This window comes from Sardina pilchardus, chromosome 19 (genome assembly GCF_963854185.1).
Source record: "Sardina pilchardus chromosome 19, fSarPil1.1, whole genome shotgun sequence".
Classification (NCBI taxonomy): domain Eukaryota; kingdom Metazoa; phylum Chordata; class Actinopteri; order Clupeiformes; family Clupeidae; genus Sardina; species Sardina pilchardus.
In genome coordinates, this window is record NC_085012.1 from 28,687,403 (window position 1) to 28,714,369 (window position 26,967).

Below are 26,967 nucleotides of genomic sequence, written 5' to 3' on the forward strand. Positions count from 1 at the left end.
TAACGGGGAAACATTCAGCCCTTTAAAAAACCTCCCGCGGAACCGGAAATCTACATAGCATTCTATCCCACAATGCCATACGGCGCGCGCTCTATGAAACTTGGTGGAAGGGTAGTTAGCATTTTATATTTCTTTACACTCTGCATTTATATACTTCTTGAAATGGGAGTTTAACTGACCATTGGTTTTCTCTTTGCTTGCTTATACTTTACGGAAGTGTCTCGTAAAACTTGCCGCGTTCATTTAATGTTAGTTTAGCTGTTGGTAGCTCACTACCTTTCTAGGCAAATGCCAAAAGATGCAGGTTGACGCGGGCGCGAATTTACGGATCCTACTACAACTGCTAGTTCTTACATTAACCCTCATGTCATGTTACTGTTTATTGTGTCATGTCATGTTACTGTGATTATTTGTTTGCTTATGTAGAAGAGTGATTGAGACGCAAAAGCTATCTTCAAAAATATAACTTGTCTATCGTTTTTGTTGTTGTCAGTTAACCTCAACGTTAGCCTACTAACTAATCAATGTTAGCAAACGTTATCATTTTTGTTGAACTTGTATTACCTTTTGAGGCCAATGAAATTCAAGGTAATTGTAAGTAATTTCCCGCACTCTAGGTGGTGCTCACGGAGTAGGAATCAAAGACTATGCGACACATTTCCTACCAACACCGCTAGGTACGTGTATTCATCTCTTTCTTAAGCAAGTTGGTCAATCCATAGTTAAAAGCATTATTTTATACTATTTGTGCCAAATGTAAGTGACTTAGGTATCAAACAATGCTTATTTGTTGTTGTATATTCATATACTGAATTGGAACTGTAACTTGCTGTAAATGTCGCCACCTTGATGATACTATTTGTTTGTTTGTTTCTTTGTATGTGTGTGTCCTTGTGATATGTCACTACTTGACATTAAGCAAACATAATGAAGACGCTCTGGAGTTGTCCAGACATGGTGTTTCGATAGCTTTTTTGTTGTCACATCTGTCAATGTATGTGGACCCTTTCTCAATCATTGGCTCTTTAACATGACTGTAATCCTTCTATATAGGCAAAAATAGAAAAATATCTAGGATGGTATTTTCCAGTGGCATAGCTGCTAAACAAGTTTCCAAGCTGACAGCTGGACTACTCTGCTGTAATAAGTTCTTGGCTCTATATAGAGACCTTTGTCTGTCAGTATTGTCCAGTAATAGCTTGAAGATGAAGATGTGTTTTGAACATATTCAAACATTTCTGCACATATGCCTGTTCGATGGTTTTAGAAATGCAGCATATTTTACCTGTAGACCAAGAAATAATTACTCATTTTGTCTTGAGTGAATGTCTACATTTCTTAAAGAATACATTAGCGGGTTAATGAAAGGAAGCATCCTCTTAAGTATAAAAATATATGTATCCCTGTCAGCTGTTATACATATTGAATATAAGTAGACATCAATGAGGTATCCCTAGTCTGTATACATTTTGGTTTGCTTTTTAACATAACACCCTGAATATGTCAAAGAAACAAGAAAGAATAGGTTCAGTGTTCAGTTTGTATCACACTTTCTTGAGTATTGTCAGGCTAGTCTTGTTTGGGACATATCCACATCACCAATAATGCTAAAGTAGATGGTTGAGGTAGATAGATTTTTGTAATTTGCATAATATTATAGATATTCAAAATTCTCCTACAATTGTCTTAGGTCAGTCTCCTGAACTTGATGGAAATTATCAGATGTAATACTTCAAAGGTATAAGTGTGTGCCTATGTCTTTCTAGCTTGACAGGAAATGTGGCGAGCTTCTTACATGTAATGCCTTGGCTTGAACTCGGTTAATGATCGAGAATGTTTTTTTAATTTTTTTTTTTTCATTGGCAAATTTAGTGAAAGGGTGCTGTGGAAAGACTGGGTAGTTGTAAGTAAGTGGTGATGGTGTCCAAGGGCTGCAGAGGAATGTGTTTGGTCTAGATATTGTGTAGTTTATGTAGGCTAATAATATATATATATTTTTGTAGATCATCCTACAGAAGCAGTGAGTATAAACAGTATAAACAGTTTTGTCATGAAGTCTGCATATGATTTTATTTTGTTATTTAGGCTATGTTGCATAATTAGAAAAAATACCTCAATTTTGTGATTGACTCAAAGGGTTAGTTTAGAGTTGGTAAGTTGTACCAATGGCGAGACCTCCCCCTTCCTGGAATGCCTTTGGCTGGCACAGGCGTGTCCCAAAGCATGTTTTGGATCATATGCCACACCCAACAAGTCACTGCTCGTCTTGTTTGAGATCCCCTTGTCTTCACCAAATCCCCAATATATTCTCTATTTCTGGTATAATGGCCCAGTTGTTTATTTTGGGGAAGATTAAAGCACCATGTTTCAGCAGCAGATTTAGAACTGGGCTTTGTGATCAAAGCTGGTGCTGGATCAGTGAGATGCCTGATTTGTCAGAGTCTTGGCAACTGTTTTGTGTTCATGCGCTTACTTACAGGTAGATGTTTGGATTGGTTGAGTATTTAGAGTTTTTAACAGGTCTCATGTGCATGTCATGTCATGAGATGCTGGCCTGTGAACAAAAGAGCAGCTGGTTAAGAGACCTGTCCCTGTCTCTGTCCATGAGGCTTTATTTGCCTTACCTCGCTTTAAGCACTCATTTGTGTGAATCTTGCATCTCCATTCATGCTTGAACAAGAGGGCAATACCCCAATGGACTGGGCAGTGTCTGCGGAGATTTTAGTGGGCAGTACATTTTGTTTCGCAAATTAAAACAATGTTGTGTTAACAGCGGTGTGACCTGAATGGAAATAATGATAAAACAAATGTTAAATGGTGCTTACATCATAAGATCCAAGTCTGATAAAACACTTGAGTGTGGTGAGGCACAGGCATTTGTGTAGAACCTTTGGTGTGTATGGTGTGTTTGAGTTGTGGAGGAGGGAATGCTGTTGACAGTTCAGAGTTGTCCAGAGTTGAGGGCTCAGGGTTGAAGGGCGTGTTTGTCCGGAGATGGCTACATCAGGCCCTGTCATCACCCCGTACTTTTCCTGGCCCTCCAGCCATAAGCAGCAGCACTGGGGATTTCTCTGCCTCCAGGCTATGGCTTCTCAATCTGTCTGACAGCTCTTTAATAGGAGAGTTCTGTGTATCTACACGCCCGACTTTGCCTGGGAAGAGTTAATCATCAGTTCATGTCGATTTGTGTGTGTGCGTGTCTTAATGTCTGAGACACACACACACACACACACACACACAGAGTGGGAGAGAACTGGTGAAAGAGATAAATGGAGTGAAAGCCAGTTTAAAAAGCAAGAGCGGTGGCAAGCAGCTCAGGGCCTCTCCCTCAGCACCAGGCTCCTACATGCTGTGCCGGCTGCCCTTTGAAACAGGACAGGGGGGGGGGGTGGACCGGCAGGACCGGTTTTCCTCTGATGGGCAGAACCTGTCGGACCAGTTGTCTGAGCCAGCGAAGCGCTGCTACGATCCCAGGTCCCGCTGTATGTGCGAACCTGCCCTGCCAGTCAGATGGAAGACAGTGGCGTATGGGTTCAGAGGTATGCAGGGTGAATGTAGAAGCACACAGCCTGGTGTCCTCAACAGTATCTCTGGATTTTTTCCCCCATCTCATTGACTCCACTAACCCAGAGGTGAGTTCCAGGAATGTAGTGGCAGGAATGTCAAGGTATTGTTTTCAAAGACAGTTGGAGCGCTCTACTTGGTGGATTGCATAATTTGAGGCTTCTGTTAAGCCGTTTGCATCCAGAGGCGAAATGTGTTTAAAGAAATGGCAAGTACTGTGTTGTTGAGAGTGTCCTTGTCTTTTCTGCCCAGTGAGGGCAGCATTATTTCAGGGAGGTGACTGGAAAGGCATAGTCATGGCTCTTTGGGTCTGAGTACCGCTAACTCATTGATCCTTGTTCTTGCGTAATATGACCAGGTGTGACTGCACTTCAAAAATTGGGATAAAAGTTGCAACGTTGTCTTGCTTAAAGAGTAAAAAGTCTTTGTCCGACTCTTTTGACGTTATGCATGCAGGGATCCAGTTTCTCATTCATCACTGTGTGGGTATTACTTCATTTGGATACCATTTGTGTAGATTTCAGTTGAGGTAATCCATGGCAAAACAAGTAGTAGGTATTGGGCAGGAATCCAAACAGTAGACAGAAATGACCAGAGAATGCTGTGAGGAGAGAGTAGGGTTATGGTTCAGGTTTTCCTGCGCTCTCTTCCAGATGGCTATGATTATGATCATCATCAAGACTGATAATGTTGTTATAAACACACTTGAACATATCTTTGTTCAAAACACTTGTATTGACATTTTTTCCTCAAACACCTGAAAGGTAATACACCAAGTCCAAATGCATGTCCAGACGAGATGATTTTTAACATTTTGGTTAAATGAAAGTTCTCCAAATGACGCTTGTTAAACATTTATTTCGTAGGGACAATGGCCCTCATTTACCAACCGAGCGTAGAAACCAGCGTACATCTGTAAATGTGGGCCTGGAAACAAGAGTAATTTAAATATCACGCCCCTATATATGCTTGTTTTAATGGCCTCGCCCCTAGAATTTACGACATGAAGGTGCATTATACATCCAAAAGAGATCATTAGTGATCTCGAGCCACGGTAACGTCCAGCTGAACCTTGTTAATTTTGACAGCTAGAAGCTGTCATCAAGGAAGGCGGGAAACTAGAGCGATTTAAGCGCAACAGACTTTATTTTCGCAGAGAGAACGCATCATACTATAAATACATTCATTACAAAACCATACGACACTGAAATTTGCCCTTTGAAAATGATTAAGGTTATAATTCATGAATGTTGCGTTTGCCAAAGAGAAAGTAATCATCTCCTATATGGATATCCTAAGCCATCAAATGTGTCAATATAATATGCTACATTACAGCAAATAGGCTGCACATGTACAAGAAAGGTGTTATGTCCCAGATAGCCTAGTCCATGAATTCAACTCTTCAACTTTCTAATCCACCGCCGATTTACTGCTGCACGATGCTATGCCGCCTGAAAAACTTGCGTACGCGAGTTCAGACTAGACGTGAGATTTGAGCGTATAGCAGCAATCACGTTCACATTGATAAATGCCATACTTTGCGTGGAAACAAGCGTACGCCTGTTTTACGCCTGTTTTTGGTCGTACGCACGTTTCATAAATGAGGGCCATTGGCTGTAGCCCAAGGGCTATTTTCCTGCCCTCTTCCTTCCCTTTTATAATATTACAGAACAGGGAGGGATGAATGAGGATTATCATTGAGTGAGGATTTAGTTTAATGTGTGTGGTTATAAGGACACACAACACCTGTAAAGTGTCCCCCCCCCCACATGCACACACACACATGCACACACATTCACTCACACTCTCTCTTTCTCTCTCTCTCTCTCTCTCTCTCTCTCTCTCTCTCTCTCTCTCTCTCTCTCTCTCTCTCTCTGTCCCTCCTCCAGTTCCCCGAGATGATGAGCAGCCCTGGCCTGAGCGGGAGCAGTCCTGGCGGCAGTAGCGTGCTCTCCGACCCCGCCGCCGCTGATTTGTTTCACGAGCTGTGGGGCCGCCTGAGGGAGTGCCACGACAACACGCTGCAAGGTAGCCATATCAGCAGCACTGCAGCAGCATGGCTCACTGAGCTATGTACACACACACACACGTTTATCAGATATGTGCACACGTAATGCCAGATATGTGCTTTGATGAATGACATTGTCCTGTCCCAAAGCACCGTCTTGCCCTAGCAAACGATAACGGTCCTCATTAAATTTCCTCTTTGACATAAAAAAAGTTCATAATAAGGGTTTGCGTATGTAGAATTTTGGAATAGATTTTGTTGTTTAAGTGTCACTTCTGGCACTTTATGTGAGGGGTCTGTAATGGAGTATCTAGATTAGAATTTCATCTCATAACACATTATGGCCGATAGTGCTATAGGCCAAAGTGCTATTTTTGGCTTTTTTCTTCTTCTCCCCCCCCCCCCCCCAGTAGATGTGACTGTGTTCAGATAATGATTCAGCCAAACAAATCCAAGAAATGTCTCTGTTCAGAATTCAGCCCTTTCCCAATGCACAAAAACATCATTGTTTAGAGTGGGGTATCTACAAGCAACTCCCTAATGGATGTGGTGAAAGGGGAGGCCTCTCTCTCTCTCTCTCTCTCTCTCTCTCTCTCACATCCACAGTTCCCTGGTTTCTTGGGGGGGGTGGGGGGCTACTGAATATCCTTGCTCATTCAGACATTCCCCCTCACAATCAGCTCATTCAGGCCTGCCGGCAGGATTAGGTTCGCCGTATTGATTTTGCTTTCTGAGGTCGATGAAGGCATTCAAAGCCAGGGTGCTGTGTGCTCGCAGGTTGGCCAACAAACAGGACTGTGGTCACCTAGGATGGCAGACGACAAACAGACTAGTGGGGAAGGACAATTGGTAACAGGGTTGTAGCCAAATGTGTGTAGATCTAGAGGACTGCAAACTGAGCTGGGATAATGACATGGAGGAATAAGAAAACCAGTGCTAAATTCTGCAGGCAGACACATTCCCACAGTTCCACAGCGTGGTATTTCAGTGTTGTGAGCAGTGATACAGGCACACACTGTCTAAAGACTTTGTTTTGTCTTCTCCACAGGTCTCCAGGCAAAAGTGACCAAACTGAAGAAAGAGCGATGCCTGTAAGTCCTTCTCTCATTTAAATCATGGTGATACAATGGATTGTGGATACTGAGGGACAACACCTCCGTATGAGAACTGAAGTGAAATAACTAATTCATTTTCTCCGAGTTACCTCCACAATCTGGCCAAAGCACTTTACAGTATTACATACATAAGCATTCAGCCATTAATCAGATTTGGCTCAAAGTTTTCCACAGAGCTTGACATTTGTTTCGCACTCTAACAAAGCTTTCCGCTTGGCCGTGCAAAGTGTTTCTCTTGGTTCTGGCTGAAGACTTCTATTCCAGCTGACCCCCTCGGCCAGTGTGCTCGGCGTTTCAGGTGTCTGGGCAGGGGGCCGGCCTTCTTCACGCAGGGCACAAGCCAGACAGTTCAGTGGTTGTGAAGAGCTACCTGTCTCTGCCGACATCAAGAGATTAGCCTCAGAGCTCTTTTAATGAGAAGTAGAACCTGTTTCTCTGACGACATGTTGGGGCTTTGTATCAAAGATGTAAGTTACTTTTAAAAAGATGTAAGGAACTTATGGTGAAAGCAGCAATGTCCATAGTACAGTCTGGTCCCAGTGCTCACAAGGACCCAGGATCAAATCTAACCAGTGGTCATTTCCCAACCTACACCTCATCTGTCTTTCCCTCCCGCTTCCTGGCACTTCTCACTGTCCTATCCAAATAAAGGCAAAAAGACCCAAAAATATACTTTAAAATAGTTAGGTAGTTCACCTGCTTTTTTGACGGTGTGAAGAGTCAAATTACTGTATAAATGCTAATGGGCTGTCTGTCTGCTTTTCGACGTAGAGATGCCCAAAGACTGGAGGAGTTCTACAACAGGAACCAGTTAATGAGGGAACAGCAGAAAGCGCTGCAGGACAATGTCAAAGTTCTGGAGGACAGGTGGGCCTTCACTAAATGCACGTCTCTCAATTACATTGAACGCACAGGACCTGTAGTCATCCTGTGGTGTAAAAGCACTAGTAGTTCGTGCTGGAATGATGGACACTTGCGTGTTTATTTGGTTGATCTGTTTTCGTCGTTGCTATTGGGTTGCTCTATGTATTTCACCAGCTCTCATGCATCCTCTCATTTCTCTCTCTCTCTCTCTCTCTCTCTCTCTCTCTCTCTCTCTCTCTCTCTCTCGTTTTCTCTCTCTCTCTCTGTTCAGGTTGCGTGCAGGGCTGTGTGATCGCTGTGCTGTGACGGAGAGACATATGAAGAAGAAGCAGGTGGAATTTGAGACCATCTGCAGACAGAACCAGCTACTTCTCTCCGATATCCGTGAGCTTTAAACTTAAAGCTTCAAACTGAGATTAATTTGGGCACATTCTGTTTCTCTCTACCCTCACTTGCAAGAGAATCACATGTGTTCAGTTTGTTTGTTATATCAGACTACTTGAGGTTGAAGATCATTCATTGTGTTGTCTATGCCTAGTTAACATTTTTCTTTGGTTTACTAATGTGTGTGTGTGTGTGTGTGTGTGTTTTTGTTTGTTTGTTTGTTTCAGGAGCGGAGAGAGACTCCCTTCAGGAAGAGAACAAGAGGCTTAATCTCCAGTTAGAACGTCTACAAGAATGCAGGTTTGTACAACTATATGCAATACACTGTTAAGGTGCAGTCCAGGATTCCAGTCCAATTCTTGTTCTAGTTTATATCTTGCACCACTATGCCAGTGCCCTAGAATGACACTCAGTTCTTTGACACATATATGCACATATGAACATCCATGTCATCCTATGGAATGTCAAGTGCCAAAGATGTGTTTCAAAAGTGTGTGTGTGTGTGTGTGTGTGTGTGTGTGTGTGTGTCCAGCTCTCCTCAAGCTGTGTCCTCAGAGGCAGAGGATGGTATGATCCCTGACTCTCCTCTGCACTCGGTCTCCCTGTCCGCCGTCAGCAAGATGAAGAGGAGGAAGGAGCAGAGCCATGTGCGTTACGCAGAGAAGCCGCTCTCACAGTCTGCCAAAGGTACTGTAGGGCCACGGGGCTGGACACGGCCAGAGCTTTGCAAAAGACTGCAGAAGCAGAGAGGTCTTGTTTCGCCCTGAAGATACTTATTTTCCCGATAATGACCTGCTTATTACACGGCTGCTTTCCAAAACGAGAGAAGAAACTTAACACAATGTGTCTCTAGCAATGACTTGGCTACTGAACAAAATAAATAGTGTGCCACACAGATAGAACTTGATAGTTTCAGGTGTTGCGTGGCGACCTCTTACTAGCTGAATTTCACTTTCAATGAAATTCCATTGCAATAAGCGAACGGACTTGTTGCAGAGTGATATGACAGATCTGAATTAGAAGCACAAACTCCGTTGCCATTGACAGCGGACGGGTAGAACTTTGGGAAAATCCATTCAAGTCAATGGAGCGTTCTACTTGCATTGTGAAGATTGTCTCTACTGAAACTACTTTTATGTCTTAGCTCTCCAAAGAGGTCAAGCATTTGATCATAGGCCAAAGTATGTAGGAGCAATGCCCTCCTAAGTACATGATGTGCAATGTTGGGCAAAAAAATCAAAAAGGGGGAGTATGCATAAGAGTCTAAGCAAGACTGAAAACAGAATAGGATATGAAGCTTAAAACCTGAGCAGGATGATGTATGTTCAGTTAAGTAGCTATGTCTGTATCTGCCATGCTACAGTACATTAACCAATAACAATTTTTCAGTTTTTTTTTTTTTTACACAAAGCAAGACAGATGGTTGAAGGTAAAAGCGGTAAATGTACTGCACACTTAATGTTTCTGTTTGTCTTCCTGTCCTGTAGGATTGTCTTCCTCACTGCCTTCCCGTTGCTATGGCAAAGATATCTTGGTGCCTGAGACCTGTGAGATGGATGTTAACCCAGTAGCAAGTACAAATGCGGCCACTTTATTTTTTTACTACAAATGTCTTTGCATCACTTACTCGAGTTCAAATATTTTACATATACATTGGTTACAGTTACATTATTTAATATGTGATAACTGGGTATCATTATTTGTTTTAATCATGACCCCTGCATGTGTTCTGAATGGGTCAAAAGATAAATATACTTGCGGAGGTAGTGTAGTGGTTAAGAAGCTTGGCTAGCGTGCAGTAGCTTGAAAGTTGAGTTAAATTGAGCAAGGCACTTAACCCCAATTTGCTCCGGGGACAATGTTATGCCTTGTAACATAGTTGATATGTAAGTCAGTTTGGACAAGAAGTGTCTGCTAAATGCAATGTAATGTAAAAATATCTTATCTTATTCTGGTAGGTGCTAAATGTGTACAAAAGACCATGTGGAAAAGCCTGTGTTGTATCAAACATTTTTCTCTTTGTGTGTTTAGAACTGGGTTCAGTAGGTAACGGCAGGGTAGTGGTTGCAGAGACCTGTCGTCTTGATATACCGGAAGAGGTTTGTGAGACTCTGCTCTACTACTGTCTACCATAATCCTGATTCCTGAGGAGACCTGAATTGAACCCCATCAATCATTTTCAGTTTGGTCACATTAAGTGTATAGCAATTTGCTCAAGGCTCCATTTTTATTGTATAGTAACATGTCAACAGTAATCTAGAACTTGTACATAACTGTGTGTGTGTGTGTGTGTGTGTGTGTGTGTGTGTGTGTGTGTGTGTGTGTGTGTGTGTGTGTGTGTGTGTGTGTGTGTGTGTGTGTGTGTGTGTGTGTGTGTGTGTGTGTGTGTGTGTGTGTGTGTGTGTGTGTGTGTGTAGGACTCTCAAAGTGTACTCGACTCAGTTACTGGGTCAAGCACTACACGGAACACATCCCCAGATGAAAATCAAAAACCTTCAAAGTGAGTTTACATTGAAACTGCAAACAGATTTTGGAAGTTATAAGTGAATGCATACTTACTAATTGAAGATAATTAGGGTAGTCTTATTATTACAGGTATACTGTTTAGTGTTTGTTAGCTAGGGCTAAGCTTGTGCTCTGCTTATACCTCCATAATGGATGGTGCTGTATGTGTGGACGAGGTCAAGGTGACATTTTGTGGAGTGGAGGAGTGGGTTTGACTCAGCGGTTGATGTTCTCTGTGCCTCCACCCAGCCTAGTCAAAGCAGACACCAGTTCCCCTTCCCTCCTGCGACGGCTGTCTCTCTCCCCCCACCACCTGCACCGCCCGCAAGCAGCACCTGTCCCCCGTATCACCCCTCTCCAAGCCCCCCGCCACCTCCCCTCAGAGCCAGGGAAGAGGAAGCCCACGAGCCTGAGCAGCGAGGAGGAGGAAGAGGGTGCCGAGCGCCCCCTGGACCTGTCCCCAGAGGAGAGGCTGGAGAAGAGGCCCCGCCTGGCCCCCCAGCCACACGCCCCCAGCAGGACCACACGGCCAGAGGAGTCGCACGATGAAGATGCGCTCTTCAAACAGCCCACCATACAGGTACTCACTGTGTGTGTGTGTGTGGGGGGGGGGGTCTTGTAAACCTTAATCATTATGTCTAAAAGTATCATTCATGTAACCAGGCAATTATTCTGTCCTCTTTCCTATTGTGTGTTTATGAGGGTGTGTAGCTCTTAAAAAAAAAAAATGTGGGTTTGATTTTTTGTTGTTGTATAAAAAGCAGTTGTCACTTGCCTTAAACTATGAACTACATTTGACTACTCCCTGTTAGGCTCCTGTGAGGAAGAAAATACGAGAAGCACTGCCAGACTCAGAGCAGACCTCCGTCCTCCAGCCGAACCCCTGTGCACGTGTGAAGAGCCCTCTGCAGGAGGCAACAGGTACTGCACCTCAGTCAACATCACACACATCCCAGACTCGTGTCTGAACAGCATGGCATAGACAAAACATACAGATAAGAAATGACATGGCTGTGCTTGTTCCACAGAGCAGAGTTGGAGTCTAGACCCAGGAGCTGCCCTCTCTCAGTACAATGGCGACAGCCCTCCTCTGCCAGAGGTACAGAAGGGCCCATTGGCCCCGGTCATTCTGTGTCTGTGAAGGAATGTGCTACCACCATTGATTTAAATGAGAGAATATAAAATAAACAATATTGTTGAAAAATAACAATATATTTTTCAACATATTTCTCATTGTTGTTAGAAATAACATTAACAGTATGAACACGTGGTGTACATTAGTACAAAGTTTGTCATTGCTGTGTTTTTTTCAACGGCATAGTTAATACATAAAAGGTGTTTCAAGTTAAATATGCTAAAACTATGAGGAAACTTTCTGCTCATTGAATATTTGAAGAAACATTGAAGTAACATCCAACCCTTGACAAAATTAGGTGATGTGATGGTTGCTGATTTTGTGTGTGAATTTGTGTGAATGCTGACAGCCCAGAGCAGAGCCAGACACCGTGGACACAGACTGCACCTTCCTGAGCCACAGCATGCTAATGCGGGCAAGAAATGCGCATGACACATCAGGTACAGTTTCAAGAACACTCCCTCTTCAAGGTCCCAATCCACTCTCAAACAGCAGTTTTCTATTCATGGGTTTCATCAGGTCCCTTTCCACAAGTATTTAGATAGATAGATAGATAGATAGATAGATAGATAGATACTTTATTGATCCCCAAGGGGAAATTCAAGGTCCCAGCAGCTTAAGACACTACACACAACATACAATACAATGTAAACAGGGAAATAAAAAGCAAATCAACAAATCAACATGACTAAAGGAGCAGTAAAATACTATAGATAAGATGTGCATGAATGTACTGAGGATTGGTACTGTGATCCAGTATGAGGTGTGTGTCAAGTTGGTAGTGCAAATAAGTCCAACAGTGCAACAGTGCAAGATTAAATTCTAGTGACCAGCAATAAATATGTACAGTACAAAATGTAAGCATAGTAATAATAATAACAGTACTAGTATAAATATATGGACAATTAAAATAAACTCAACATAGTAATAATATAAGAGTTAGACATGAGGGTAGACATGTAAGCCATGCCATGTAAGTGTATAAGAGGGTGGAGGTGCAGATATACTATGCATAGAAGTCCAACTCTCCTTTTCCCTTCAGTGAAGCATTGTACAGTTGTATGGCCCTGGGTACAAATGACTTCCTCAGTCTGTCTGTTGTGCATGTCATGGAGCGTAGTCTCCAGCTGATCAAGCTCTTCTGCTGTATGATAGTGCTGTAGAGTGGATGACAGTCATTGTCCAGGATGCTGTGTAGCTTGTTCAGGGTCCTTTTGTCTGATACTGAAGTGATGCACTCCAGATCAGCTCCCACAACAGAGCCAGCCTTCCTTACCAGCCTGTCTAGTCGCCCAGCATCCCTCTTCTTAGTGCTTCCTCCCCAGCATGCCACAGCATAGAAGAGGACGCTGGCAACAACAGACTGGTAAAACATCCAGAGGAGCTTGCTGCAGACATTGAAGGACCGCAGCCTCCTCAGGAAGTACAGCCTGCTCTGCCCTTTCTTGTATATTGCTTCAGTGTTGACTGACCAGTCCAGTTTATCGTCCAGATGTACGCCCAGGTACTTGTATGTGTTCACCACCTCCACATTGACCTCCTCAATGGTGACTGGCAGTAGAGCAGGCTTAGACCTCCTGAAATCTACCACCATCTCCTTGATCTTGGCCGTGTTGAGTTATAGGTGGTTTAGTCTGCACCATTGCACAAAGTCCTCCACTAGGCTCCTGTATTCCTCCTCCTGCCCATCCCTGATACATCCCACAATTGCAGTATCGTCTGAAAACTTCTGCATGTGGCATGACTCCGTGTTGTAGCAGAAGTCAGACGTGTACAAGGTGAACAGGACTGGAGAGAGCACTGTTCCCTGTGGAGCACCTGTGCTGCTGATTACAGTGTTGGAGAGGCAGTCCTTCAGTCTGACAAACTGTGGCCGCTCTGTCAGGTAGTCTGCAATCCAGGATACTAGATGAGCATCCACACCCATCTGCAGGAGCTTGTCACTCAGTCTGGGGGGTTGGATGGTGTTAAAATCAATGCAGACGGCATGGTGCTTGATTGACACACCTGTCGAAAGGGACCTGAAGAAACCTATGAATTGCTGTTAAGAACTTTGGGAAATTATACCAAAACAAGCACTGCAATATATCCACATGCATGTTTGTACTTGGAGTCAATGAGTTACAGATCATCTGATGACTCATATCTGTAGTTAGATGAAGCGATTTAAGAGATGTTGGCTCGTGTATTTTGATCCAGGGATTGGTCTGAGGGCTAACGACAGCCTGGCTGAGATCTTTGACAAAACAGCATACGGGGAGTATGAGTCGTGTCCACAGGACATCAACTTTGAGGAGGAGGAGGAGGGCTGTGAGGACAAGCACGGTGAAGATGAGTGGGCAGAAGAGGAAGAGGAGGAGGAGAAACCTGGACATGGTGAGTGGAACAATTAAGGAGGCTGGCCAGCATATAAAACATCTGATATGACCATACAGGGATGTGTTCAACTTCATCATATTGAAGCAAACTGTACTGAGAAGTGTAGATTGACTGAATTACGCTTGGCTTGATCAATGTTTGAAACAAAGTAGCAAAATAACCAGACGTCTAAGGGCATTTGGGGAAATCTCGTCTGGATGTTACAACAGAGATGAGTTGCGCTCTCTCTCTCATAACATGTGAATTGGGGTCCATCAACGTTTTGTGACATCAAAATGAGGTCACCTGCCAAAAAAGGCTGGGAACCCCTGGTCTAATCTGTACCACACGTGTGTTAAATCACGTGACGGTCAAGCATGAATAAGCAGAGCACAAACAAGGCTGTTATACGAAGAAGTGGAATGGGAATATGTTTGCTGTTCACATCGACTTTATTAATATAGTGCTGACCAATGATCCAACCCGCAACATTGGTTACGTTAGTGTGTCTTTGTACAAGAGTAAACAGAACAAGAGCAAGTAGCCTATTTTCACAGACGTTTTTTTCTCTCCAAAACTGCGCTATCATAACAGACTGAAAGGCCTATCTATCGAGGGCTGAGAACCAAAGGGGCGTAAGTGACATTTTGGTCAAAATTGAGTTATACACATCACCTGAAAGCTCATGATGAGCTCTTTCTAACTGACAAAATTATAGAATTAACATATTTATAAATATAATGTTATTGAACAAAAACCAAAGGTCTTTAACTGTGAACATATAGAAGAAGTTAGATTTGTTTTGGCTCTCCAGTAAAGTTGGTGAAATGTCACTTACGCCCCTTTGGTTCTCAGCCCTTGCTATGATCACAAAATCGGCGCATTTACCATTCAGTCATTTCCTTTTTCTGTTAAAATAACCATACACCATAGCATCTTTGTGTTGTTGCGTGGAACAGATCGTGCTGTGTCATACATCATCTTAAAACAGGATTATTTGCATATGCACAAGCATCTTGTGCATGCACAGAACAGATTGTGCAGACTGCACAGATCGGGTACCGACACCTGGTATGTGCAGGGTGCCTGGAAGTAATGACTGTTATTTTGACAAATGATTTCAGAAAAGGACTGTGATCCTGTAACTAAGGCTGCTAGGAAAGCCAAAGGAACTCCAACGAAAAGGTGAGACTGTGTTCCTAGGTTTGACCTTTCACTCTACATGTATGTGTCAATTGTCAGCTGTTGTTCAGCTCTTTTGTTTTCCCCACAGTGGGGAGCCTGGTTATGCTTATGTGGATGTGGTGCGCAAAAGAGACGAGAGGAGAAAACTGAAGGGGCATACCTGTAAGGAGTGTGAAATAGTAAGTACTGTCGGACATTTTGTTTGTTATTCTTTTCAGGAGGGATGGGGGCTATTATTATGAAATGATTGAGAGAGGGTGCTTGATTTTGGAGAGTTATTGGTCTCAAATGCAAGTTGTGTGAATTTTTTATTATTATTTGTTTGTTTTTCCCAGCAAGCAAATTGCTAGGCCCTCAAAACATTTAACTGAGAGGGGAATGCAAACTTTTATTTTTCTCTTTTATTTTATGGTATTGTAACTGGTTGATTTATACCAGAATTCACTTTAGCTTTCTTAAAGGAACACGCCACCGTTTTTTCTTATTAAACTACGTTATTCCCTTAACTAAGACAAGTTGATACATACCTCTCGCCTTTCAATGCGTGCACTCAATGGCTCTGGCTCTCAGGGAAAATGTGGAGGTGTTTCGTCGCTTCTAACTTCCGAATGAATGAACTGGGCTAGCTAAGTGCTATCAAAGTAGTGCCATGCGCCAGAGCCATTGAGTGCACACATGGAAATGCGAGAGGAATAACGTAGTTTAATATTGAAAAACGGCCGAGTGTTCCTTTAAGGTATTGGACACATCTCCCCTCCAATTACCCTTTCCTTTTGGTAATGGATCATAAGAACAAAGCTGATGCACTTAGATATAGAAACGGGTCCGAGTTCCCCTATGTTCAGTTGTGGATCTGACTGTGAACTGTTGGCCTGCAGTACTATGCTGATCTTCCTGAAGAAGAACGAGAAAAGAAGCTGGCGTCCTGCTCCCGCCACAGATTTCGCTACATTCCACCCTCAACGCCAGAGAACTTTTGGGAAGTTGGGTTCCCATCCACCCAGACATGTGTGGAAAGAGGTAAAACTATGTGACATCAGTAATAATACCAGTTAGGAACTACTGAAGAGCTATGGGATTGCTCACATGTGATGTATTCATTTCTGCCATTACCAGGTTACATCAAGGAGGACAAAGAGCCTGACCTGCACCTGAGGAGAAGACGGCCCTACGTCGCCATGTTCTCTCCAAAGGCCAAGGACTGAAGATGTTGGAAACCACTGAGGTGTTGGTTCAGTCACAACCTTCTTTTTGACCTTGTCTTGAACAATTGGTCTTTTTCTTGTTTAGTTTGCACTTTCATCACATTTTGTCTGATTGTAGATTGATACTGTTGATTTTGATACTTAATTGTAATAAATATTTACTTAAACCAAATATTTGATATACACTGTCATTTTCCCAGTAAGTTGGTAAATGTTTACCACGCAAGGTATAGTGTTCAATTGCTATCTCATTTTTTGTCAAATTCATTGAAAGTTAAGTCGCAGTTTCAAGGTTTCAGAATGCCATGGCTTGTCTCGTCTCGTCTGGAATCTTTGATCTGAACCCTACTTTAGAGACACAAACGGCACATTCCCATTCCCTTGGGCTTCTCAGTAGATAAGCCAGAGGCTACAGGTTTAGCTACACTTTCAGTGGTGGTAATAGACAGGGCCTAGCAATTTGCATTTGAGACCAATACCTCTCCACCCTCTCCCAATCATTTGTGGGGAGTGAAGCTTCAACTCCCTAAGAATTGACCTGTTAGATGTGATGATGAGGATGTGTTGCTCTTGGCAGTGAAGGCTGTTCCAGTGCTGAGAGAATGAAGAATGAAGAATCTTTGCCAGGTACACGGTCTCATAGTATGACACTTCTCCAGCGTGTAATGTGTTTTTCAAAGTGACTTGCAGGTAGTTCAGATAAAAAAGTTCAAATAATTATAATAAAAAAAAGATTAAGTGCAAACCTACAGATCTTTGAAGACAGTTTTCATTATCCATTGGTACATCTTGTTAATTTACAAAGTATGCCTTTTTAATTTTTTGGAATATTTAATTCCTTTCACATGTCCTCTACAAACTGTTTTAATCAGCCAGGAATGAACTCGTTGGAATCTAAATACTGATTGACTGACCGCAACCACTGGTCTAAAACTTTCATCCTTGCTCAACAGTTACTCAGACTGATAGAATGTTAATGACCCATTTCCAATAATTGACATGATCATTTACATCAACTTGAGAGGGTATATTATTTTATTTCTCAGTGTGCAGGATACTCAACTTTAAAGGAATAAATCATACAGTAGATTATTTTTTTAATGATACAGATACATCATCTACATGGATGAAAACATTGCTGAGAAACACTCAAAATTTCCAGACTGGAGAAAATTCTTGAGTAATTCTGTAAATGAGATTTTCATACAAATTATTTTCAAATAATACACTTTCTGGATTAATGTAAACATGGATGAAAACAATTTGTTGCAGTCACCTAAAGCGAGGAGAAACATGACTAAATCATAGGCACATTGTCTAGGACAAAGAGGTGCTCTCCTCAGGCATATGAGGACGAACCACAAATTGGTAGGTAAGATCATCTGGACATGTGATATGAACGGTGTCTGGGATTTTAGCTTCATTGTTCTTGAATTCCTGCACCTGAAATACATATTTCCCTCCACAGGATAACACTAGTCTGTTGCTGAAATGGAAGTGACTTTCATATTCTCCCAGATAGATTTCCATTTGAAGGCGGCTAGAAAAACTCTGGTCAGATTTATAGAGGGTAGCCCTCCATTGGAGATTTCTAGATGAAAAAGTGGATGTACAGTAAATGGTACTGGGGTCATCAGTATCTTATCAATTTGAGAAGAGTAATATGGCAGGTCTGTGGCATTGATGCTAACGCTCCAGGGATCGGCAGTGTAAATCCTGGACTGGAACTGTTCGCCTCATCCATCCACATGTCCGGTTAGCATGGAGAATTTCAGTGCGTGGAACTGGAACCCTTGTAGAATTCCAGCGGAGAACAGGTCTTTGTGACCGCTGTAGAGGCGGGCGGTGAAGGGCACCTCATAGAGCTGATCGGGGGTCATCATGGGGAAGCGCAGGTGACCCAGCAGAGCTGCCTGCTGCTCATGGGTCACCGCCTCACCTTGCTCCAGCACCCAGGCCTCCAGAGCAGCCAGCAGCCAGGCCTCGTCTGGCAGCACCAGGTCTGTGCGGACCAGCAGACCCTTCAGGAGCTCCTCTGGTAGGCTCTTCCACTGGGCTGAAGTCACCAGCGGCTCCATGTTCCAGCCCAGGTAACGCAAGACGTTGTCACGGAGCAGGCCGTCACCAGACCGCCCAGCGTACTTGAACAGCGCCACCTGTGTACGGAAGGAGGTATCTTCAGGCAGCAGGGGCACAAAGAGACGTCCAATATCTTCCAGCAGACGCACTGCACCGAACTCAGAAGCCAGTTGATGAAGACACTGCATGGAGGAGACGGGTGACTGTGACCGTGCGTGTATAGAGGTACCTGTTGGAGACAACAAGGAAGTGACAAGCCACTCAAGTATTACAGGTGAGACAACATGACTGGATGCAGGATAAATGTACTAACTGACATGAGAGACTTGTGCGGTGCTGTTGAAACCATACCGTGTGAATTCTCTGATGTAAGGTTGACAGTTTGAGCTGATCTCCAATTCATAGCTTGAGTTGATCACAACAATCTTTGGGAAGAGGGAGAGAACCAAGCGATGCACACAGACACTCTCTTTGTTATTAGACGGGGCCTGATCCACCTCCGCCTCCATAGAATCCTCGGGGGTGTAGGAGAATGTGAGGGTATAATCACAACCCATGCCACTGTCAAATAACTCCCCCAACTGGTCAGCGAGCTCAATGCTGTGATCCAGAGGGTAGCTCTTCGTAATGTTAAAAGCTGGATCTGTTTGGATAGTCCGAAGAATGTTAAATTATGTCAGTTACCGTCCCTGAAGACAGACAGTTTGGAAGACTATTGGTCTGATTATCCATGGTACCCCTTTTTCACTTTCAGTAGATGGGCAGACAAGTGAATGCTTTGAGTTTGTGTGATCAATGTTCTGTGGCACAGGAATAGGAAATTATTATACATTGAGTTCTAAACTTGTTTATAGGCAGTTTGTCTATGTTTGGAAGAGCTTACCGACATCACACACCACACCAGCATCCTCTGAATGGGAGCAGTCGGTCACTCCCCAGCCTTTAAAGCCACAGCTGCTCAGGGAACTCTCACTGCCTTTGCATCTCAGATCATCCAGCCATATCTTTCCAGAACCTGATAGCAACAAACATACACACTTAGCAGTGATGATTGTGTAACAGCTGGTGGAAAAACACCTCGTCCAATTGTTTTAAAGAAGGAGCTCATCTCCTGTGGAGCATAAATCTTTATCATTTATCTCCTGAGCGATGGAGTGGAATCACACATCCTTGCGAATACAGTTTTCATCCTCAGCAGTGGCAGAGTTGGGTGGGAGGTGATCCGGAGAAGACTAACCTTGTCCGAACTTTGCTCCTGTTTCTGCTGAAATGGCACCACGTAAACCCAGCTGCCTGCACACCACCTGTGCCTCCTCAATTCCCCAGTCATCGTCACACACTGTCCCCCAGCTACCAGTGTGGAACACCTCCACTCGTCCCTCAGATGGAGATTTCCCTCCCACCAGACGAGCGTCACCCTCTTTCACTTCCCTGTGTCCGCCTGAGGAGGGAGACAAACAGACCACTAGAAACATCCATTTGAGACGCACACTTTCTATACATATTTTATTTACAAATTCATAAAAAGCATAGCTAAAAAGGAGGTATAGTGGGGCGTATCTTGCCACTAATATAAAATAGGACTAGCCTGTTGACCAAAGAGTAGACAGACACATTCTTCAGTCCTCTCCAAATTTATCTGAGTAATATGACATCATTTTCTTTTTAAATGTAGTTAGAAGACATACAGCAAACGCTATGTGTTTTCAAACGAGACAATTGCCTGGGCCCCCTTAATGATGGTAGATTATGTTTGTCTACACGTACACTCTCCAGCAACAACAGTTATGTGAGAATTGCCTGAAAAATCTGTGATTTTGTTCAGAAGACCATAAATTACATGTTGAGAGTCCCAATACAACAGTTCAATCGGGGGCCTGTCCTATTACAGCATTTACCTAAGCTAGTGAATACATGGTAAATTATAATATTTAATTTAGTAACCTCTTGGTAAATATTTCATTTAATCTCAACTATTACCAATACATTGTAGCATATTATTGGGTAACTGCAGGTTATATACAGAAATACAGAGAAATGACAACACTAACACCAAAACAAGCCCCCACTTATCAACTCAACAAAGAAACATGTAGTTGTGAGCAGTTTAGTCTTATGATAATTCAAGATGTAATTGTAAGTAGGCAAGTATTTCTAAACACTTTCTGTATTACCCATCAATTCAGTTACAATTGTAGTTACCCAAGGTTTGTGTTGCAAACAGGAATATAGACAAATGGGTAGAAATGATCATTCATAATAGATAAGAGGAACAATTGGCAATTGTGATAAACTGCTTTATGAAACAGACTGTCAGATGAGAGTTATTTTATAAATAGAGTATCACTGGGGGGGAAAAAAACATGAAATTAACTCACCGTCCAACCAGTCCAGAGTCCTTGATTCCAACTCACTGAGTAACAAGCAAGCCACAATAAGCCTGTACAAGCCTGTGAACGCCACCATGTTGATAAATATACAGACCCTGTGGAAAAGGCAGATATATATATATATATATATATATATATATATATATATATGCATATGCAGTCTCTGGACGTTTTATATATATACTGTATATAACTTCCAGAGACTGCATATACAAAGACCAACCAGCCACGGTATATCGCAAATAATATGATAGCCTAAGAATGCTATACAATGTCCATTTATGAAGGGTCAGCTCATTCTTACCTCACGCAGTCAACACAATTGTAAAGGACCGGACTGCTTTTATAGGAGCGGTTGGGAGACGAAACATGACCTCCAGCCCTCCCCTGGCCAGCCATAAGTTTCATTTTCTGGTAAACTGTGACAATCAAGGAATTTGGGGGCTACGAGTGGGGGAGAGGAGAGTTTTCCAAAGTGAATTCATACTGTCTTGAGGCCAAAATGAAACTCTAAAATGCAACATTTTAATGAAAGATGACAAAAAGTCAATAGAAGCCTGCGCCTGGATATTATGTCAATCTCATACAATTCACCCATCTTGTTTTCTGTTTAGTTATGGCATCCAAAATGATTCTGCGCTTCCTGAGATTAGAATGGGTTTCCAGTTCACTTGACTGGTCTTCACTTCATCAGTTAGCCTACTGCTTCACACACACCATCCACTAAGTATAGGCCATTCCTTAAAATTTCACCCAGAACATTATTTACAAAAATCTTTTCTTGTTTATTTTTCAGAAATATCGTAGCCCAATTCTGAGAAACACTCACCCTTCCTACACACTTTCACTTTGATCTGCATAATATTTGTGAATGTATAAGTCTGTGTCCACTGTTTTACTATCATTTATTACAGTTTTTTTCAATCGCTAACAAGCGTTTGTCCATTCAGTTGACACATTTTCAAAACTCTAAACACAGTTAGCACAGCATCGGTCTTTTGTGGCCATATCATTCACACATTTCATGTTGTTTTCACACAGTATGCAGTCAGTGAATACATTTTCACAATGCTTACATTTTCTTAACAGACAAACTATACCTCCCAACAAAACAATGGATCGTTTTTGTATTATTTTCGAATGTTAACACACAACATCCCACAATAGTTAAAACAATATTCCAAACCTTAGATACAGTATAAAAACCTCTGCTTCTGCAATGTTATCAATTCAAAAGCAATATATCTCAGCTGATAACAAACAAACAATCGAATAATTGACACACAGATGATTTATGTTGGGTAAATTGGGCCAACCACAGCTGATTCCAGTCTATCTTAGACTCAGTGGCAGGGGTTATTTCTCTCTATTACATTGACACTTACACAGTAAAAAGAGGAGGTGATGTTTTTGGAAGCAGAAACAGAAAAAGATTTGTTCACCCCCTTTTTATCTAAGCTTTTTGCTGTTGTTTTTTGTTCAGAATGCTCTTGTGTTTCATGGATATTTTGTTCACTGCAATTCTGTAAAACGTTTTCTGTTCTATCATAGTCTACTGTAAACAGTATTTACTGTATACTGCACCTCCTGTAGGCCTAATGAACAATAATAATAATAAAAAAAAAAGATTTGCTTTTTACTGGAATGCATTTGAATGTGAACATTACATCTGGACATACAGTTCCCAACCAAGACATTTAGTGTAAAAATGCTGGATTGCATGTTTTGCATGCAAATACCTGTAAAACTGAAACATAAAAGTCTATGCAGTTTTTGTAATGTCAACAGTAGCCAGTATTTTGAAACCTAATGTACTCTGATTGACTGCATGTATCTTGTGAAGTGAAAACAAGTTTCATTCTTTGACAAAATAACTTCATTTTGAGTCAGGTTTCCAGTGTTTTGGTAAAGTTAGTGTGTGCAGAGAAATGACGAGTTAGTGTATATGTAACAAAATGTGGTGTAAGAACATGGGATGTGCTTTTGAGAGGAAAATGATCCATTTGGCCAATTGTGTTTTGTAGGTGAGAGTCTGTGTTTAGAGTTTTGAAAATGTGTCAAATGAATGGACAAACGCTTGTTAGCGATTGAAAAAAACTGTAAAAGATTTTGTGGTAATTCATTTAACAGATTACCTGTCTTATATGTATTCATGTTCGGTTTGGGTTATTAGTTAACATGCTTTTTTTGTTGAGGGTAATTTGTCAAATCAGGGAAGCGTGGAGAAGCCTCAATTGGCTCTCCAGCATGAGCAGACACCAGAGACGAGAGGAAACAGTCCCTCGCCTGTCCTGTCCCCGGAAGTTGGGGGATATATGAACCATTGTAAATAAGACTTTGATGCTTCAGCAATGGGCTGACTTTGTTTCTTTATCTGTAGTATAATAACTACCATCCTAGTTGAAAGAAAGAAAGCAGAGAACAAATGGACAAAAGTGGAATCTTAAAAGCAAAAAAAGCCGAATGTGAAGCAGTACTCCCACAGAGAGTACCAGAAAGAATCCTATGGCAGTAGGAGTAGGTTCTTCAGGGCCCATCTCCAGGTCAGCTCAAGATAAGCTTAGGAAAACAAGCCTTGTGCCAAACACCAGATTCATAAACAGAGCGCAAGAGAGGGAGGAGTATATGTTTCGAAGAGCAAAATAAGCACTTCATAACAGCTGAGGAAGTGCTTTTTTCGCAAGTCTAGGTTGAAATGTTTATAGTGGCGTAGGCATAGGCATTTAAAAAATCTACACTACCAAGTGTTTTCTGGGGTCCATGTCCACTGGGTCTTTAACGGCCCTCTGCTTCTCCCTACTGTGAGCCTATCAATGGTCATTAGTACCCGGGACTAGTGGAGGCTAAACGCAAGTAAACACTGTTTATATACTTCTGAAACTTCAGAAAGAGTTTTTTTCACCAATTGCAACAGAAAGCTACATTTAAAGCTGTCCATGTGACCTTTCTCCCAGTCCCTCTCCCTCTAGCTGGCCGTCTCTCCTCTGCTCACTGACCTCCTCTGGAAGCCCTGGAGCTTTAGCTCGACTGACTGAGCTCTGGATGAACCTCCTGTGTGGTGAACCAGCATCTTCAACATACTTTCAATCGGCTTGGGTTTGATTAATGACATAATGTCACCCATATCCACTATACATTTTCACCTTACACATTGACTGACAAAAAGTATGTTGCAGTTTTTTTACAGTCACTTTGGTACTATTTCCAGAACCTTGATGTCATTTTTCAAAACTCTAGACACAAAACTCAAAACGGTTATCACTTGTAACTAGGGATGGGTATTGATAAGTTTTTATCAATATCGATGGCATTATCGATTCTGCCTATCAATCCAATTCCTTATCAATTCTCTTCTCGATTCCCAAAAAATGTAGGTGCATCCACATTTTTCATTGCATCGCCTTTAACGCCAAAAGGTCACCTTTTATCGCTCTCCTTTCATATAATGTGAATGATTTTTTAACAATAAGGCGTAGAAAAAGCTTGTCTTTATTTAAAACACATTAAGGAATATACATACACTCTAAACCCAGATTTAGTTCTAAATAATCTTTTAGGTTGTCATTACTAATGTTTGTGTGTTTTGCGAAAACTCTCCGTCATAACTTAAACAAATTAGTTGATTGTAATATTTAAGAGAAATATGCAGTGCACTGATCATGTTAAGTGTAGACAACTATAAAGTTTATGTTTTTGCAAGGCGGAGGAGGGGTCTAATCAAAATTCTGCCCACCATGCCACCAACCGTTCTTCCCGACTCAAACACGTCTGAGTCATCACAGTCTATCTTCATCTTGCTGCTGTTACAACATTAAATGGTGGGTGAACTTTCTGATTAACTTTGTGACAAATTATGATGAAATTATCCAAAATACTGTTCAGTTGACAGATAGTTACCTAAATGTTCATTTGTGTGATTAACTTACAAACCGTGAGAATACTCCAGTAAAGTTGGCTTGGTTGTTAGCATGCTAGGTATTTCGGTTAGATGTTAGCTCATAGCTACCCTAACATTCAAATTGGTGTGTATGGCAGATCATAGTTTATAATATTAACACGTGTATTTTTTGTGTAAATATACTTGTCTTGCTGCTTTAGATTTAGCATAACTCAGACTTTATCGTTGAAATTGGTGTTTCTGTCTGTAGACAGTTGCCTAACAATAGCAGCACACGTTGGTTAGCTTTTGGCTAACGTTAGCTGAAGTACATTCATGGTGATGATTTTAAAACAGACTTGTTTAAATGGAGTAAACGATCATGGACTAACAGTTTGTTCTCGTGTTCTTTTGTTTGATAGGTTCTTCATCTGGGAGATACAGTGGATGTGGACTATTTACGAGTTTTGATGCTGGTTGTTAATTTATCAATAATAAAAAGACATTCCTACATTGAGATGAATTCTTTCTCTTCAACATTGAATAAAACAATTAATTTAATACAGTAATCTCATCATGAAACAACAATACAGAACTTAGTTTATAGCCTATTTTAATGAGCCTTTTTAATATTCTAAAACCGTAACCTATAATATATATTTATTTATACAACGGCAATTCCTGAAACAGATCATTCAAATGAACTAAAGATTTTAAGTACAGACTACTAATGTAGTTTAATTGGTCTACAGCATCCACATAAGATTCTTTGTTGACACAACTTAACATGTTTAGTTTTATGTTTTGCCAAAACTAGAATGGTTTAAGGCAATCGGTTTCCACGCAATGATCTAGTAATGACAACTAATTTGGGTTTAGAGTGTAGGCTATTCTTTATAAAGAATTATAAAGATGTATATAGCCTACAGTATATACATAATATAATATAATTCTTTATATATTCTAATCTATACTAGCCTACTGACATTGCTGATATTCATGACATTCATGACTATTCATATTACAACTCTGCCTCTCTAATTCAGCTGTCGGCTTGAAGCCTCAAATTGTAAACAAAGTAGCATAGTTGGCTAGCTTATTATAGTCTACTGGTTGGACTGTTCAGTTTCCCCGCGTGTGTTTAAGTTGCAAGGTAGGCTAAAACTTTTTCTATTGGGACAGGCCCTTTTGAGTCTTAGAGTTGGAAAACATTGAGATGATCAGTCAACTTGAATGCAAGAGTTTGAATCAAATTGGTGCAGTAGCCTACGCTATGATGCTAACCGAAATTATAATGTCGCTAGTTGTCTTCTATGCGTCACTGCTTTCACGATTGTGAATGTGCATGTCGAGGGGCGAGTGCCATTGAGCGCGCACGCACGAGAGAGGGAGGGGGAGAGAGAGTGGGCCAAGGGGGTTACTTATGTACAGTTTGGCAAAGTTGCATAGTCTACAATTAAAACTTGTGAAGGAAACGTATGCTTTCACCAGAGCAGCGTCAGGTGCACCTAGAATTATTTCCAGGCACACTCTTAAACATTTTGGGCGCATATGCACTCTGGAGCCCTGGACCGGGCAACGTTAGCACCCCTCCGTAGACTGTCGAACACATGACACTCTTGGAGCTTAATCCCATGATGCTTCACGGACAAATGTTTTAACATATTGCTGGTATTACTAGCCTTACACGATAACAATACTGTACTGGTTGCAGACGGCAGAATATTCATCACGTTTAGTGAAATGGGGCCAGGCTTTGGATCTCTTCCTCCTCTCGGGGTTGACTTGTAGTATGAGTCGTCGCAGAGGGCGTGTAGTAACACAACATTTCAGGAAAACCGGAAAAAGTCCGACGTCATGCAGGCTGAGGTAATCGTTAAGGGAATCGATAACAAAAAAGACGTACGATGTCGATGGAATTGATAAGTTAAACCCGGTTCCAAGACGGAACCGGTTATCGATGCCCAACCCTACTTGTAACACAGGCTGTCTAATGTTCAAAACATTGTATCGTGCATTCACATCTTCTAAGAAATCTTGCACTTGCACAATCATTGGTTCAAAAAACTAATTTACTGTGAAATACCATTGAAACATAACTATAGATCACCTATACACAAGCAAACGATAGTTTCACTGTGTCATTTTTCGTACAATCATTAGATATTGAAGAACAAAATAGGTTTCATTAGGTACTAACAGTACAGTAAATACGTCTCTGTAAAAGTAGGCTACTGCAGTAGTAGAGCGCATACAACAGACACAGTGGAATCATTGAACAAAGTTTGATGCAAAACA

The 26,967-nt window shown here is 41.8% G+C and overlaps 1 protein-coding gene and 1 pseudogene across 5 annotated transcripts; one reads left to right on the plus strand and one right to left on the minus strand.

Annotated features, from left to right (window-relative positions):
• Positions 1-615: 615 nt before the first annotated feature.
• Positions 616-16,495, plus strand: rbbp8 (retinoblastoma binding protein 8). Of its 5 annotated transcripts, none has more exons than XM_062520594.1 (19): positions 616-677; positions 5,454-5,592; positions 6,621-6,663; positions 7,459-7,554; positions 7,823-7,935; positions 8,163-8,235; positions 8,468-8,622; positions 9,423-9,509; positions 9,967-10,034; positions 10,353-10,435; positions 10,690-11,020; positions 11,253-11,361; positions 11,469-11,539; positions 11,925-12,015; positions 13,775-13,951; positions 15,058-15,118; positions 15,207-15,297; positions 15,997-16,138; positions 16,235-16,495. In XM_062520594.1, the coding sequence occupies exons 2-19, from the start codon at positions 5,463-5,465 to the stop codon at positions 16,321-16,323; spliced, it is 2,010 nt and encodes a 669-aa protein (XP_062376578.1). In that variant the 5' UTR covers positions 616-677; positions 5,454-5,462; the 3' UTR covers positions 16,324-16,495. The 5 variants fall into 5 exon arrangements, with proteins under 5 accessions (XP_062376578.1, XP_062376577.1, XP_062376579.1 ...); XM_062520593.1 differs by lacking the exon at positions 616-677 and adding an exon at positions 3,502-3,632; XM_062520595.1 differs by lacking the exons at positions 616-677; positions 13,775-13,951 and adding an exon at positions 3,502-3,632.
• Positions 16,496-17,352: 857 nt separating this feature from the next.
• LOC134065815 (galectin-3-binding protein A-like) lies at positions 17,353-21,111 on the minus strand (annotated as a pseudogene).
• Between the last annotated feature and the right edge of the window lie 5,856 nt (positions 21,112-26,967).